The sequence below is a fragment of the Amphibalanus amphitrite genome, unplaced genomic scaffold (assembly GCF_019059575.1).
Source record: "Amphibalanus amphitrite isolate SeventyFive unplaced genomic scaffold, NRLGWU_Aamphi_draft 000766F_arrow, whole genome shotgun sequence".
Lineage (NCBI taxonomy): Eukaryota > Metazoa > Arthropoda > Thecostraca > Balanomorpha > Balanidae > Amphibalanus > Amphibalanus amphitrite.
This window is the reverse complement of record NW_024882260.1, coordinates 151,430-167,000: the sequence shown is the minus strand read 5'-3', so window position 1 is coordinate 167,000 and position 15,571 is coordinate 151,430. Positions and strand designations below refer to the sequence as shown.

General features: G+C 46.0%; 1 protein-coding gene across 6 annotated transcripts in view; it reads left to right on the top strand.

Annotated features, from left to right (window-relative positions):
• Positions 1–15,571, top strand: part of LOC122365839 (alpha-2-macroglobulin-P-like) — a 50,178-nt gene that overhangs the window by 23,062 nt on the left and 11,545 nt on the right. Inside the window, exons 10-19 of one of the 6 annotated variants that reach the window (XM_043337423.1) lie at positions 630–681; positions 958–1,131; positions 2,018–2,203; positions 2,749–2,925; positions 3,388–3,478; positions 4,043–4,155; positions 4,543–4,604; positions 5,057–5,216; positions 5,494–5,598; positions 14,901–15,064. In XM_043337423.1, the coding sequence (XP_043193358.1) occupies positions 630–681; positions 958–1,131; positions 2,018–2,203; positions 2,749–2,925; positions 3,388–3,478; positions 4,043–4,155; positions 4,543–4,604; positions 5,057–5,216; positions 5,494–5,598; positions 14,901–15,064 (1,284 nt within the window). Of the gene's footprint in view, positions 1–629; positions 682–957; positions 1,132–2,017; positions 2,204–2,748; positions 2,926–3,387; positions 3,479–4,042; positions 4,156–4,542; positions 4,605–5,056; positions 5,217–5,493; positions 5,638–6,736; positions 6,952–7,604; positions 7,790–8,873; positions 9,071–12,812; positions 13,016–14,900; positions 15,065–15,571 lie in introns of all 6 variants that reach the window. The other 5 variants (XM_043337420.1, XM_043337421.1, XM_043337418.1 and 2 more) reach the window with 5 other exon arrangements.

Genomic DNA, 15,571 nt, shown 5'->3' with positions numbered 1-15,571 from the left:
ATAATAAAAATATTGTAATAAAATGATTATTCACATCAATATGTTATCTAGAAACATACTGAAAAATGATTTACTTATAGTAAAAATATAAGCTCGATGCGTTTTTACTTTGCTTTTCTGCTACTGCAGAGGGGTTTTAAATCGCGTTTATCTTCAAAACCGGCATTTCTTAGCATATTGCTCCTTTTTTTGTCGCTAGAAAATTAGTTGGGCTTTCCAGTGACATCAACGGTTGAGCAATATGTGAAAAGTACCATCAATAATCTTCAAATGAAGTTTGTCATTTTTACGTTGTTAAGGAATGGAGTACCCCTTGCGAGCATCAGGGATGACGTCACTCAGGATCTGTCTCTGATTGGTCGGCGGGGGAGTGACTGTACCTTCTATATATGGCCTTGCTCGATATGCTATAGTTGATCAAATCACACCGTCTTATGTGTTTTTTTCTATTTTTATTTCAATTAATTAAAAGAAACTAAAGTCTATCAAGACTTTTTCATAGGTCAGAGGGCTAGAATTCTGCATGATTGTTCAATGTCCGGTTCAACTCCCATGAACCTCGTCCAGTGGATCAACGCTATCGTATCTTTGTCTGGGACTAACATTTTTTTTCATCAATCTGTTTGCAGTGACGAGAAGAAGCCAACTCCCGATGACCCCGTTTATAGCACACACAAGAAGGTAAGACAAGGTTTTCGTTTGCTCCGTAACTACTCGGGTCTAATGACCGTGCTCTTTTATTTATTTATTTATTTATTTATTTATTTATTTATTTTTTTGATCAGCTACACGTTTGTTAGTCAGCTTTAGAACCTGTTTTCAACAACCATAAATTGTCTTATTTCGCTCATGCTGGTCTTCGTGTAATATTGTGGATACATAGCATAAGCCAAGGCGCAAACGTTTGGTTTTGCTTTTTTATCACAAATTCTATCTTATTTTGTATACCTTCCGCAGTACGAGTCGCACGTGCAGATCGAGTTCGGCTACACGCCGTTCTTCTGGGAGACTTCGGAGCCCAATCGTCGCACCACCGGTGGCGAATGTCGCGAGTATAAAACAGACGAAAACGGTCGCATCGTCTACTATATCCCACCACAGGCTGAGGACATCGACTCCATTGACATCTCGGTAAGTGGGCTGGGGTAAGAGGGGTAAGTGAGGGGACTACTCACTGATGATGCATGCGAGGGAAGGACGAGTGTGAAGAGAGGAAGGATGTGGGGAATAAGGGGTGACGTGAGGAAAAATCAACAGGGAAAGAGAGAGAGAGAGAGAGAGAGAGAGAGAGAGAGAGAGAGAGAGAGAGAGAGAGAGAGAGAGAGAGAGAGAGAGAGAGAGAGAGAGAGAGAGAGAGAGAGAGAGAGAGAGAGAGAGAGAGAGAGAGAGAGAGAGAGAGAGAGAGAGAGAGAGAGAGAGAGAGAGAGAGAGAGAGAGAGAGAGAGAGAGAGAGAGAGAGAGAGAGAGAGAGAGAGAGAGAGAGAGAGAGAGAGAGAGAGAGGAGAGAGAGAGAGAGAGAGAGAGAGAGAGAGAGAGAGAGAGAGAGAGAGAGAGAGAGAGAGAGAGAGAGAGAGAGAGAGAGAGAGAGAGAGAGAGAGAGAGAGAGAGAGAGAGAGAGAGAGAGAGAGAGAGAGAGAGAGAGAGAGAGAGAGAGAGAGAGAGTGGGATGGGCCCAGGCCCATGGCCCATGGCGGGAAGTATGGATTCGAAACGGATGATTGACCTCGGGGGGATGTGTTTTGGACTGTCAATTGCTTTATGTTAATGTTTTACTTTGACTTATTTCGTTTCACCACAAAATGTGTTTTGCTTTCGCCTGTCGTGTTCCGAATTTTCGCGGTCATAGCTTCGAGGCTGGACAGGTGTGTGGATAACCGAAGGTTTGTATGCTGTCGATGTTTACTAGGCCTTCCTTCCACCAAAATATCCAAATCCCATACATGAACCAGTAATTGCATAAAGTAAACGTCACCGGACGTTGATCTAACATCGTCTCGTCGTGTTCTTGTGCCCACAGACTTCTACCAGCGTCGGTGGCGATTCTGACAGCTCGCACTCCACGTTGACGGCGTTCTTCTCGCCTTCCCACTCGTACCTGAGCATCGACGCGCACGAACTTCCCGAACAGCTGCCCTGCTCCGGAGATGTCACTGTGAAACTGCTCTCAACTGAGGAGGGACCGGTGCCAGCCATGGTTTACAAGGTAGGTAGCAGGAGGCCACACTGCAGACAACTGACAGCTAAGTTGGCTGCCAAAGTAACTACTGGCAGACTTCTGTTAGTTAGCTGAAGGAAGCTGCTTTTTAGACCTGAATCGTCCGCGCTATGTTTTCAAAGTAGGCAACATGGTCTGCTGTCCTCAACACCCAGGATACCTCCTCTCTATGGTCTACAAGAACAGCATCATGCACCCATATTTTATAATGCAAAGGCTTCTAGTAATCGGGGAGGGAATTCAATTCCGCAGCACAATAGGTAACACGTATTCAGTGGTTGATGGAGTGCATATGCAAATAAGTTCACTCGTGAGTCGTGAACAATCGCAATCTTAAAGTAATTTACAGACTGGCAAAGGTTTGCCTTAGCCACGATCCTCACTCAAACTGTGTTATGCTTGATCCATTTTATGCTTATACGCGTCCTTTACTTGCTCTATCAGATTTAGTTTGAATTACGCTACGCAGTAGCTGTGATGGTGTTCGTCGTTTTATCCTCTAGCTCACCATGGTAATGTCTTCCTTTCAACAGATTCTGTCCCGAGGCAAGATCATCAAGGCGGGCAACATGAACACTAACACGCTGACGTTCCCGGTGCTGCCCAAGATGGGCCCCGAGTTCAAGCTGCTTGTCTACTACATCAAGGAGAGTGGCGAAGTGGTCAGCGACTCCAGGGTCTTCAAGGTCGACAAGTGCTTCCCCAACACTGTAAGTTATGTCACAGTGATGTAGGAGTAGAAAGTTCGGTGACATGTGTAGCTTAGTTCGTTTGTTTTGGGTAAAACTCGCAGTTCTGTTATTTTTTGGGTTGTCTTTTTTTCTTGATTTCCACTGCAAATCCCAAACTTTCCATAATTCAATATTGGTGTATGTATATCATTGAGCTCTAATGATAGGACGAATTTAAACACATCATGCAGGATGATCGCGATGATCCAACCATTTCACGATTTCAACCAAGTTCCCCAAATTTGATTGGGTAAAAATTGCTAGCAAACATGTTGAGCATCCGTCGTAAACGTTCATGTTTTTCTTTACCCCTGCTTGTTACCCAGGCCTAAGGTTTTAATGTTTTATAGAATCAACTTTAGCAGGTACGTAGCTGTGAATCACATCCATTTTCTGAACTGCGATGTGACAGTTGACATTCTTTTGTTTTGCTGACTTCAGGTTCAGGTCAGCTGGGATCAGAAGACGGTCAAGCCGGGAGACTCTGCTTCGTTCACCGTTCGTGCCTCTCCCAACTCCGTCTGTGGAATCAGTGAGTATAATGTTGAAACTCATAAATAAATGCGGGGAACTCGTAAAGGTTGCAAAAGCCATGCTTTAGGGCCATTTATAGTCTGATGCGGATTCCAATGCATCTTGTAAATGATACGTTAAAAATACCAGTTATGGGGCATTTTAAGTAAATATTAGTCTGCGGTGGGGAACAGTGATGAATGTGATTTGGCGAAGAAAGTAGCTTATCTAAAGTGGCTTGATAATGAACTGTTGTTCGATTTTTTGCCAAACAAATATATTTATTTTTATTGCCATTACAACAGTTATCGAGATAAAAATCATTTTAAATCAAACTATTAACTAACTATTTCCATGTCTTTTGATCGACAAAGTATAGCGCAGATATTCCTTTTCGTTATTTCATTAGCCCTTGGACCTTTCACCATGCACCAGACGAGCACGACGGTGCTGAATTCATACGCACCGTCAATTCAGCAATTCACCGTCAATTCACCGTCAGCACGACGGTGCTGAATTCATATACACCGTCAATTCTTGGTGTCTTCGATATCTTTTACGTAACGTCTGTGATTGTTCGCAGGCGCTGTGGACAAGAGCACCGAACTTCTGGGCACGTCCAACCAGATCACACTGGATACCGTGTTCAGCAAGCTGCAGCAGTTCATCATTAATAGCTTCGAGAGCCCCAACCAGGTAAGAAGTCAAACGATATGGAGTTTTATGAGGAAGTTGTCCTGACCAACAGAGCTCTATGCCAGTTGATTCGCGTGATAAAGATGAACGATGGGTCGCCTGAATGTTTGGTGGACGACTTCTCACTAGTAAGCGGTTGCTTTCATCTTAAAGAAGTGCATTTTATTAGCCCTAAGATGTTCTTGGATGTCTACACACCAGACAATAGACATATATATATATATATATATATATATATATATATATGGCTGTCGATAAGACTATTTTGATAACATCCCCACCGATGCACCAAATATAATGTAGAACACCGTTATGAGAAACCTTTCTGGCATTTAAAAACTACGAAAACCAAGCGTTTATCTACAGCTCCTATTTTGGCCTTCCCAGGTCCGCAGCGATGGCGATTACTGCAGGGAGCTGCAGCTTTCACTGGTAGACACTCTGCGAAGGTGAGTTCGGGCCATCGGTGAACTGTTACATGTTATGGTTCGTAAATGTCTGGTGGACGCCTACAGTGAAAAAGAAGACGATACACAAAATAATGGACTTAAGTTGTCATCAAATGATAAAGATAGACACTTGTTCACGAGCAAAGTGTCTAATAGTGTGCCAACGTTGAGCATTTGTTCCTAAATCATTATTGGAGCGTGTTCCTATAAACTTCACAACCATTGCCTATATCCGTGACCGGGATAAATCGTGCACTTTGGCACTTCTAACGCCTTTTGTCAGAAAGGGATGGCGTCCTCGGTCAGCTCAGCTGGCTGACTGTTAAGTTGATGTCTACCTCCTTACGAGGGTCTTGCCGTGATATCCTGATATCCGTGACCCCGAGGATCCGCGTCTTACTACCACCAGACTGACCAGAGCGACGGTATCTAACACCTTCCAATCCCCACAGCGGTGGCGCCACGGTGGCCGAGCTTACTGGTCAGTCCACCCCGGAGGGCACGCCAGAGTCTGAAACCAGCGGAGCTGCCCATTCGTCGCTCTTCATCCCTCCACCGACACGGTCTCAGCGATTCCGCACGGATCGCGAAGACGCCATCAAGCCTTTCGATGTAAGTGAACCGACATTGGAAACTACAACCGGGTGGTCAGAGATTTTAATATGGCTAGGAAGACCAGAATATCACTGCGGATTGTTTTAGTTCTTGAATAGTTGGCACAGTGGTCAGTACTGTGCAATGTGCATAGATATCGCACCATATTTGTGATATCGATCCCCTCTCAACAGCTAAACATTGCTTAGAACGCTTTTTCGAACATAGTATTTTCGTTTTGGGTTTTGGCAATGCTGGTGAACTTTTCACTCTCAAAGCTTTGTCTCCTTCGCAGGAAGCCGGTTTCCTCGTTCTCTCCAACCTGGCCCTGGAGACTCGGCCCTGCTACAAGAGAGTTCAGGCCAAGGAACTGCCGGAGCTCACCGAGGATAAAATCCAGGCAAGCCGCGTAACATCGACCACCCCTGCTTTCTTCACGGTAGGTTACTGTCGGGGCTGCCGCTGGGAAAACCTCACCTGAAATTCCAGAGTGTTCCTTGAGGTCCCCGCCCATTCCGCTTCTGCCATGGCCACATATTCCCAGCTTGGTATTTCTCCCCCGTCACCAGCATCATCGTCGCCGTCAACGTCTTGGCGCCCGTCAGCTGTCTCCCGATAATGCAGGTTTGTGTTGTAACCATGCACGTTTGTGGTGCAACGCTAGCTATCAGCATGCATGACACCAACCGAGCAACTAAGTGCTCGACTTTAACGCGGCAACGCCAGACGTATGCTTCTAATCCATTTTCGTGGCCTCAACAGCAAGAGGAAATTGCTGGTATCTTCAGCCTAGCTGCTTGACATGCTTTTGGGGTTGGAATAGGAGAAGTCCTGAAATTTCGCGAAACGTTGGCTGCCCAGTTCTCTTGGACTGGGACTAGCAGAGTCGGGTATCTCCTCTCGCAGCTTTCCGGCGAAGAGCCGAACTGAGGGTTGCCGCATAGGCCCCCACCAGAGCGCCTGGTACCTACTAACTGGAGATCAGGCACGCCCGGCTTGAGACTGCTAAGAGGCGCGCTAGGGAGTAGCGTCTTTGCCACCGTTGGACGTAATGTTGTCACGAGGCTCCAGTTTGAAATGGGCTTGGTACTCACCTAGCGTGGTTTGAGGATGATGGCGTGCGCAAGTGCTGCGAATTATCTCGATAGCTGAGGGGCTTTTGCGATAAATGAGGGAAAATGCTTTTGGAATACAAGCTGAAAAGAAAAGAACATTTTGTTTTTGCATTATCTTTAACGGTGCTGCTAAGTTACTATGAAAAAACTTTTTTTTTGTATGGTTGATAAATGTTTGACTCAAAGAACTTGAAAATACCAATAAACTTTCTGTCTGTTCACAGTAAATTGGCGCATTACAGTAAAACTACGTTAAAGGCTTGGGCATAAGGATTTTTTCCTTCACAGAATCGTTATGAATGCTAGCGATGCGATTTGTATGCTTATTTGATTTTACTGATAATGCTGTCAGCATGCAGTTGCTGGTCGCCTAAAAACGGGGCTGCGTTGACTGATTCCTTACTATACCTTTTTTCTCAAAAGTCTACGCGCGTGAGCTACTCAGGAAGTCATCGTGACATGCCGGTGGCTTTTCACCGCCCACCGAGCCCCGGTTTCGGCCCTCCGGGTCAGGCAGGGCTGCCGCCGCCGCCGCCGCCGCCGGTCGCGCTTGCTAGCGTAGCTGCAGCACCTTCCCAGGAAGATCAGCTTCGCGACTTCTTCCCGGAGGCTTTCCTGTTCAGCCTGGAAACTCTGGAGTGAGTCTGGCAGTCTCGACTAGCACCATGCTAACTCAGCTAGGAGGGTAACTGATCGATGCGGAGCGGACTGTGATAGGGGTGCTCCACTGATTTTTGTGATTTTTATAAGTCAACGGACAGAAGTCCGTAAGCAGCGCCAGAGATATCTATGTAACATTGTTTATAACACCAAGTCAGCACTGAGACATTCATATAGCAGCGGGGGATAGTTTGTGTTGAAGGTTCCTTAGTAAGTTGGATATCGGAGAGATTCGCAGTTCTTGCGCACTATCATGGGATCCTGAGGATCTACCGGACGAAGTCGCTTTGCTCTTTGCCAGCCCATCTCTACAAGCTAGCCCTTTGGGCCACGTAGCGAGATAGATAGCTCTTCAAGGTGCAGGTGCCTCTTGTCTGCATATTGCACGAGTCCTTGCCACAGTCGTTTTGAAAGTTCTTGCGGAGGTTGCGTTGTCCTCTGTCAGCCCGGTCTCACACCGTCAGCCGAATAGTTAACGTGACGAGACTGTCTTTTCTTATTGATTGCTGCGATGATATTCCAAGAAATCATTGCCAAGTTCTTATAAAAGCTAAACTTGTTTAAACCTATGTGTCAGATATGTTTAAGTGTTTCCTTTTCACATCCCTGACAGCTGGTTTTCACTGGACAGATACATATGATTGATGCTGATCAGGAAGGAATAGCCTTTTTAGTCGGTGGTCAGGACATCGTAGAGGACTTGGAATTCGCGCAAGACGTGGAGGTCGCAGGGTCACCTGGAGTGGCGGACCCAGCGGCTGAGCAGGTCCGAGACTTCTTCCCAGAGGCGTTCCTTTTCAGCATCGAAACCCTGGAGTAAGTGCTAATTGAAATTTTATTACCCCCTGTGGGCAATCAAAAACTTTGTTCACCTTCTATTGCAGTGTGAAATTTACAACACTAACGTTTTCAGCTGGTTGCGTGCACGTTGATCCTGAGATATCCCCAAGGACTTATTTGGATGGTCCTTGAACGGATTATCAACATATCATCGTTTCAGCGTTTATGTCATCAGTCTCTCCCAGCTCGACTGTTGATCGGAAGACCTTTGGGAGCAATCGCGGCGGCCTGTTCCCAATATGGTTAACTAGTCGTTAGTTCTGCAATTTAAGGCACTCTTCATTCCGCATTAGCTTTTTCAAAAGATTGTAAAAGAACACATTGTCAAGTTGTGTATCTGCATCGAGGATGCCGGAAGGGCCGGGATATGCCAACCTTGCCGAAACTAAGCAAGATTTGGTCGGTCGGTGTTAACAGAAATGGGCGACACTCGCCAATGCTTCGCGAGACCCGACGGAACTCAAACCCAGAGATACTTGGAGAACTTGGTATGCCTTTTTAGTAAGTGGTCAGTTGAAAATAGGATTGAAGCATACGTCTGACGCTATCAAACATGGTGCACTACGTTGGTTTGGTATCTACTGTCTAGTTCTAGCCTAGGTGGAGGTCTACACTTTGCTAGTGCCTAGCCCTGAGCTCTGAATGTGTCGTAGGTACTCCGTACTAGGTATGCAATATGCATACCATTAATCTACTTTGTTCACCATAAGCTGCATTGTGCTTGGAAGAAGAAATCAATGATTCACATAAAGTTCAGTCATCAAATAAGCTATGATTTGCCCCAAGATTAAAATCGTCAATCGGCATCAACGGGGGCGAAGCATGAAAATACTAAAAAGTTTAGACCATCAGAGGTCATGTCACACTTACCCCACCAAAAATCCACTGGCCCGCATATTTGCCAGCAACTCAACTCAAAATACTGTCCAAGTTTTTCTGAACTACTTTTGCATCCTACACAAATTTTCCCTGCGCGAAGTCGCGTAACTCCTCCCTTTGACTCAACCTGCTAATCAGAGATTTTATGTATAACGAAATCCAATCGATCCCAATGGTTCAGAGTTTCAGCAAGAAGCACAATTACCGCGGTGGCGCTGCCAGACTGCCAGCTCCTGTGATGGCCGTCGCCGGCGTGGAAATGGACAGTGAGATGGCTTATGATGAAGATGATGACGGTGTTTTTGCCGGAGAAACTGAAAAAGATCAGGTCCGCGACTTCTTTCCGGAGGCGTTCCTCTTCAGCATTGAAACTCTTGAGTGAGTAATCAGGAATAAAAAGTTGAATTCATGCTGTTGGTCAGGCTGAAGTTGTTGATTAGACTGGCAGCTGCGCAGTGGTCTAAAGGCTGAAACAGACTCTTTTCGCAGTCAGGGAAACGCATACAAGAGCCTATTCAAATACATTATGTCACGCTCGCGTTGATCGTAAGCACCTCTCGCATGCGATTGATGCGGGCAGAAGTAGGTGTATTTGAATAGGCTCTCGCATGCTATTTCCTGACTGCGGGAAGGATCTGTTTCAGCCCAATATTCAAAGTTAATCATCCATTTGGTTCTACACGTTGCAAGTTATAAATATAGGGCGATTGATTCATCGAATTAATTGCAAATCTATCAAATGATTTTTTTTTTGTACCCGCTGTATGTGACCGCGGGCCTTTCTATGCGCATTCGGAATGAATACAGGGTGGAAAGAAAAATATGTTTTGATTTTAACAGCCCGTGACATCAAAGCGAGTAGTAATAGCTCAAAATGAATTAGTGCATTTGAATCACCTTTTCTGGAAGTTTTATACCTGGTGTCATTCACACTCTTTCTCGCTCCTGGGCGTCCCCCACAGCACGTGTTCTGAGTAACCCCTTTTTCGCAGAATTTAGAGATATGTGTACCGCGCAACCTCCGAGATGAATTCAGCGCACAAATCGGGTGGATTCTACGTGCGACCTTCCAAATCGTCTTCATCACGTTCGGGAGACTCTCTGGGCTCATGGCTGGCACCTGTGATTTCATTAAACCCCACAGATAAAAACCAGGGGCGTCGGGCCTGAGAAGAGGGCTGGCCATGAAATTTCGGCTTTTTTGACTGGTCACGTGCCCTCTAAAGTGTTCCTCCGGCCAGGAGAGGCTCGCTCTTTATGTGCTAGATGGAGCCCCGTCTTTTTGGGAAACAGTGTACTCAGTTACACCCTCCAGAGCTGTCACTATCTAACGCCCGAGCCTTCTCAGCACCCGAGCGTAGCGTTCCTTGTTGACGGTGACCGTGGTGCCTTTCGATGTTTCGAGGGAAAACGGTCCGATGAGACAGGCGGTGGACATAACACATCATTACGTCAATGTGAGACTGTGCAGAAGGCTCTATAACGTTGTGCCCAGAGGGAATGAAGCCCAAACTTGACAGTTCTGGATTGATTTTACCGCTCATTCGGACCGTTTCCCTCGAAACATCGAAAGGCACCACGGCCACCGTCAATAAGGAACGCTACGCTCGGGTGCTGGAGAGGCTCTAGCGTTAAATAGTGGCAGCCCTGAAGGTTTTAACTGAGTAAATTGTTTCCAAAAAAGACGGGGCTCCACCCAGCACGTAAAGAGCGGGCCTCTCCTGGCCGGAGGAACACTTTAGAGGGCACGTGACCAGTCAAAAAAGCCGAAATTTCATGGCCAGCCCTCTTCTCAGGCCCGACGCCCCTGGTTTTTATCTGTGGGGTTTAATGAAATCACAGGTGCCAGCCATGAGCCCAGTCTCCCGAACGTGATGAAGACGATTTGGAAGGTCGCACGTAGAATCCACCCGATTTGTGCGCTGAATTCATCTCGGAGGTTGCGCGGTACACATATCTCTAAATTCTGCGAAAAAGAGGTTACTCAGAACACGTGCTGTGGGGGACGCCCAGGAGCGAGAAAGAGTGTGAATGACACCAGGTATAAAACTTCCAGAAAAGGTGATTCAAATGCACTAATTCATTTTGAGATATTACTACTCGATTTGATGTGACGGGCTGTTAAAATCAGAACATATTTTTCTTTCCACCCTGTATTTCTATTGAAAAAGTCAACTAGTAGCCGGTTGTATGTCAATAAAGCTACTTATATACTTTAAGCACGGATAAAATAGAAGAATCTGTCTGTGTTTTAGGACTTATTGTTAGCCCGTCACCATTAACTGTTTATTTAGTAAAGAATTGAAATTTTTGTCTGCGGCTAGGTACCAACAACGTTTTCCATTTACCCATCGCTGGGTTCAGCACACCTTGGGTACCTATCTAAAAGCGTCAAGTTTAATGGGGAAACAGATTTTACGCTGACTAAACATGATTTTAACTGATATTTCGCATAAACTGTATTTTATTTGCTTTGCAAGAAGCTGTAACGGAGGGGCCTCTGGGAAGGCTTCCGTTTTTGCGATGTCTAATATGTCGACTGATTTTGTGATTTTTTATTCCAACTCAGTTGGTGGAAGGAAGGATACGCAGGGCAGGGCTGGTAAAGTGTTATGTCCTATTGACGTCGTCGGGGACACAGTACCAGTAAAAGTTCAAGTACCCGGGGTCAAAATTACCACATTTAGTAAACTTTTACAGTAATAAATAACTTTCAAATAAAGCAGAAACTAAACGCAAGTAAAAGATATCATTGAATCCACAACGTATATCCCCTTTAACAAGGACATAAAAAGCCCCTATACCTAATACATACCTACAACGTGGTTATGAACAATTATAGTAGCCACAACTCACTTCCTTAACAGCAAAACTACCGTCGACAGTTGCTAACGAAAACTAGATCAAACTAGATGATCAAACACATACTAACAGACGCTTAGACACCGACCCCGCTGTCGGCTGTGCTATTTCAAGCGGGGTTGATTGACGACCAGTTGTAGCCAGCTATACGACTAGACAAACGACTAGATTCGGAACTGGGGTATAACATGCGGGGTCGATAGTTTCTAGCCGTCGTCGTTGTGAGCTACCGATACAATAGCGACACCTATTGCATCTATTCGACGATCGTAGCGCCCCCTACCCTTTCCGGGTTCTTCGTCTGTTCGCTACCCGGTGACCGAGTGATGCCGTGACATTTAATTAACAAACTGGAGATTTCGAAGCGCGAGTCTGATAAGCAATTTAGTACATATGACTGCTCGTAAAAAAAATAATATAGAAATGAAACCTAATGAAACGCGCATCGTAGTTGCATGCAGCCTGCATACATGATTCGTAAAAAGGTCGGGGTCATTTTTCGCTCTCATTTTTTGGTCGGGGACGCAATTTGCTTTTTTACCAGCCCTGACGCAGGGTCTAAGCTTCGCTTAGTTTCATCTGACTTAAGTAGCTAGTTTTCTTCGCCTCTTACCAAAGCGGCTTATGTGGGTCTTCTTCGCCACCTATGCCTCTCGATTCTTCTATGAATGGTTTGGTTCTTTGGTTCTAAGAGCAGATATCCTTCCACATACCAGCTGCTTCGCTTTCTCATCTGCATGTTTCGGTTCGGTTACTTTTGGTTTCAGTCCCTACACATACCTGTAAGAATCTGTTTGTATCCGATAGGCCAGACTCCGTGTTGATTAGCTACTCCGAAGAGATTGCCAGTCAGATAGTTGTGAATAGTTTAAAGGCGCTTAATTATTGCCGTGAAAGCGATTCAGTTCTTTTTGTTAACAGCCATCCATGAAGTTACATGTTGGGATGAAGATGCTTTTTTTGTCAACTTTGGCATGGCCATCGTTCAAAATCAAAATATAGCTGTAGCTTTTTCATTGCCGTTGCTGCTCAAGTATCGTACTGCAGTTGCTGTTTAGTCAGTTTCCGTCTTTTTCCACATCTTTTCGTTTGCTTTCGCATTTGGCACACCTGCTTGGCACCTTCACACCGGCCTCGGCTTGCAACACCGTGCACTTTGTCTGCACCGCTCGACTGTCGTGAGCTCAGAGAGACCATCCGTCCCTCCACTGCTCAAGAAGGCTTGACGCCCTTTGCTGAAAAATCTATCCACGTCCAGGCGTCTAGGGACGGCGAAGAAGAGCTTCTCGACGACCTGGATTCGCCGGTACCGGCGTTGGCTTTCTCCAAAGAGTCAGCGGACGCGTCACGGTTCGCCGCAGAGGGTGGTGTCTCAGGTGGGGGTGGAGCAGCGCCGCCTCAAGAGGATCAGGTGCGCGACTTCTTCCCAGAGGCCTTCCTCTTCAGCATCGAGACACTAGAGTGAGTGGTGGACATGGTGAACGATTCGTGTGAATCCCGAAACATGGTGTAGCACAGTGAAGAGTTCAACAAGCAATGTAATTACATAGACTTGCACAGTGGGACTTAACCTAAAAAAGCTCCCGCGCAAGTATTGAAGGGTCGTCCTCTGGTTATCCAATCGCAAATTTGTATGGGACATTGGGACGAGAGTGAGAGTGTTTCGAATGCGTTAGCACCCACAATTTTTAGGATAGTCTAGTCTATGGGATCCCGTAACAATATAACGTGTAGAGACACGCCAGCCTCTGCACAAAGCCAGAGCAACCTTTAGGTAAATAGCTGAATACAGAATTTCCGACGAAAAACAATTGGTAAGGTGACAGGAGATCACAGCACAAGCACAGACAATAAAAATACGCGCAGAAGGGCCCTTAGTAAGTACAGTTCCGAATACGGTTTCAAGAAGATGTCGATTGCTTCAGGCAATGCATTTCACTAGGTCTGGCAAGGTTCGGTTCAGAAGACTTTCTTGGTACCGCTGATTTATGAATGCTGTGTGTGCTCTTAGAATGTCCTCTGAACATTTTGTCGGTTGGTTACGGAGGTATGTATGACATACCGTGAAAAGTTTCTTTTTGGTTCAAGATTCCGAGTAAGTGAAGACTGACGATAAAGACTGAAATAGTGACGGCAGTACCGCTCTAATTATATGCACCTGCTATTGCCCACCCAGTCTTACAGGATTTCCCTTGCGTTGGTCCTAGCCAGTTATAGCTCTTCATCATACCGATTTGAGGCTTGGAACAGGAAACTTGAGAGCATCCAGAATTTGATACCAAAATAAACATCAATCTTCTCCTTGATGCTTTATAACAGAAACGGGGCGTTCGCGCTTGCCCTGTTTCGCCGAGCGATTCGGCGTTTTACGCGCACATCAACGTCAATCCACGTGGAGTTGATATTGCTGACAAGGCCTTACCTTCAGCGTGCTCAGACCGAGCTTTATGATGGAGTCGGCAACTTTGCAGCACCAGTGGATCATGGTTTCGCCGGAGGAACTGTCCAGGACATTTTCATGAACGGCTGTTCAGTAAACATTCGCAATGTGTAGGCGTTGCTCGTCTGTCCAGCTCTCCGAGTACAAGCTTATAGGTTGTATGGAAATACTGCTTTGTAAATAGATGATTGCATACTAAACCCCGTCTTAACTCTAACTTTAACCGTGACAGCAAGACTGGCGAGTTCATATTCCAATATCTTGCTCAACGTTCGCTGACCGACTATACCGTGAGCTTGTCCCTTTTCGTCTTCGTGCTACCGAAGGTGGTGGGTGCACGCTGTCACTTACTCATTGCCCGCTCTGGCGGCCCTCTTTTCGCCGGCGTCTGATGATGACCTTCACGTCCAGTTCAGTTTCCTGTACGCCATCCGAACCTTACCACAATCGCAGCCACGTCGTCTTCCATTCTGGGCCAGTGGGAGCTGCTTTGTTGTCCAAATTGCGGCGTTGTGTAGTGTTTAATTTTGTTGTTAAATTTCTTAAGAGCAATTGTTTGTTGATAATGTGCAAAGTGCCAAGTCTCTGTCATTCCTGGGATCTTTTATATGAGTCTTCTTCTTCAATGTAAAATAGATAGTCTCCATTCAGCAGTGTTGCACATTTGTAAATAATTCGGAATGGCAACTGCGCCTAATTGTTGCTCCTTTCGCACTGCCTTCATTGGCCTTGCTGTCATCTCTGTGGCCATACGAGAGGATTCCAATTCTGGCTGTCGGCTCCGCGCGACCGGCTTAGCCGGACCTCTCGTTGACGCATCGCCTCGTGGTCGTCCACCGAGCCGCGGCGTTGAGTCGTTCGTGTTCTCCGGTCCTCGCTGATGTTGCGCGCGCACACGTTTGGCAGCAATCTGTGGCGTTTGCCGCTGCTCCGCCCGCACCAGAGCAGGCGTTCTTGGCCGCTAGTCCGGCCGATGTGGCGTCTGCCGCTGGGGGCGGAGCGCCGCCTCAAGAGGATCAGGTGCGCGACTTCTTCCCAGAGGCCTTCCTGTTCAGCATCGAGACGCTAGAGTGAGTGGTGGACCTGTCGAAGACGATGACGACACTAAAAACGATGTTTCATAATGGAGGGCAGGCAGGGATGCACGGAAGAAATTATATTCCGAGAATCGTCAGGAACATAAGCTCATAAATGTACGATCTACAGGGTGTTTCACTAAAAGTGTCAAAAAGTAAATGCTTATTAAAGATATATAAAATATGCAAATCACGTGGTTGCGCACGTGGCTTTGTTCCAAATTTTGGGACATTTATGCTTTGTCCATTTAAGATGTATTTTACACCCATACGGAGCGAGGGCAGGAGGCCAAAGTTAGGTACTAGTCGTTTTTTCCCTATACAGATCAAGAACAGGTTATTTACATCTCCACAGGAGGGGTGAATTACACTTAAATTTGGTGCCATCAGAAACATTGAAACCGTATGCCGACTTTTCAGGAAACGTTTTACTCTCTCACCTCGCTACGTTCCAGATTATAAAAGTTTAAAAGGGCTTCTTAAGAGGTTTAAAAGGCCTCC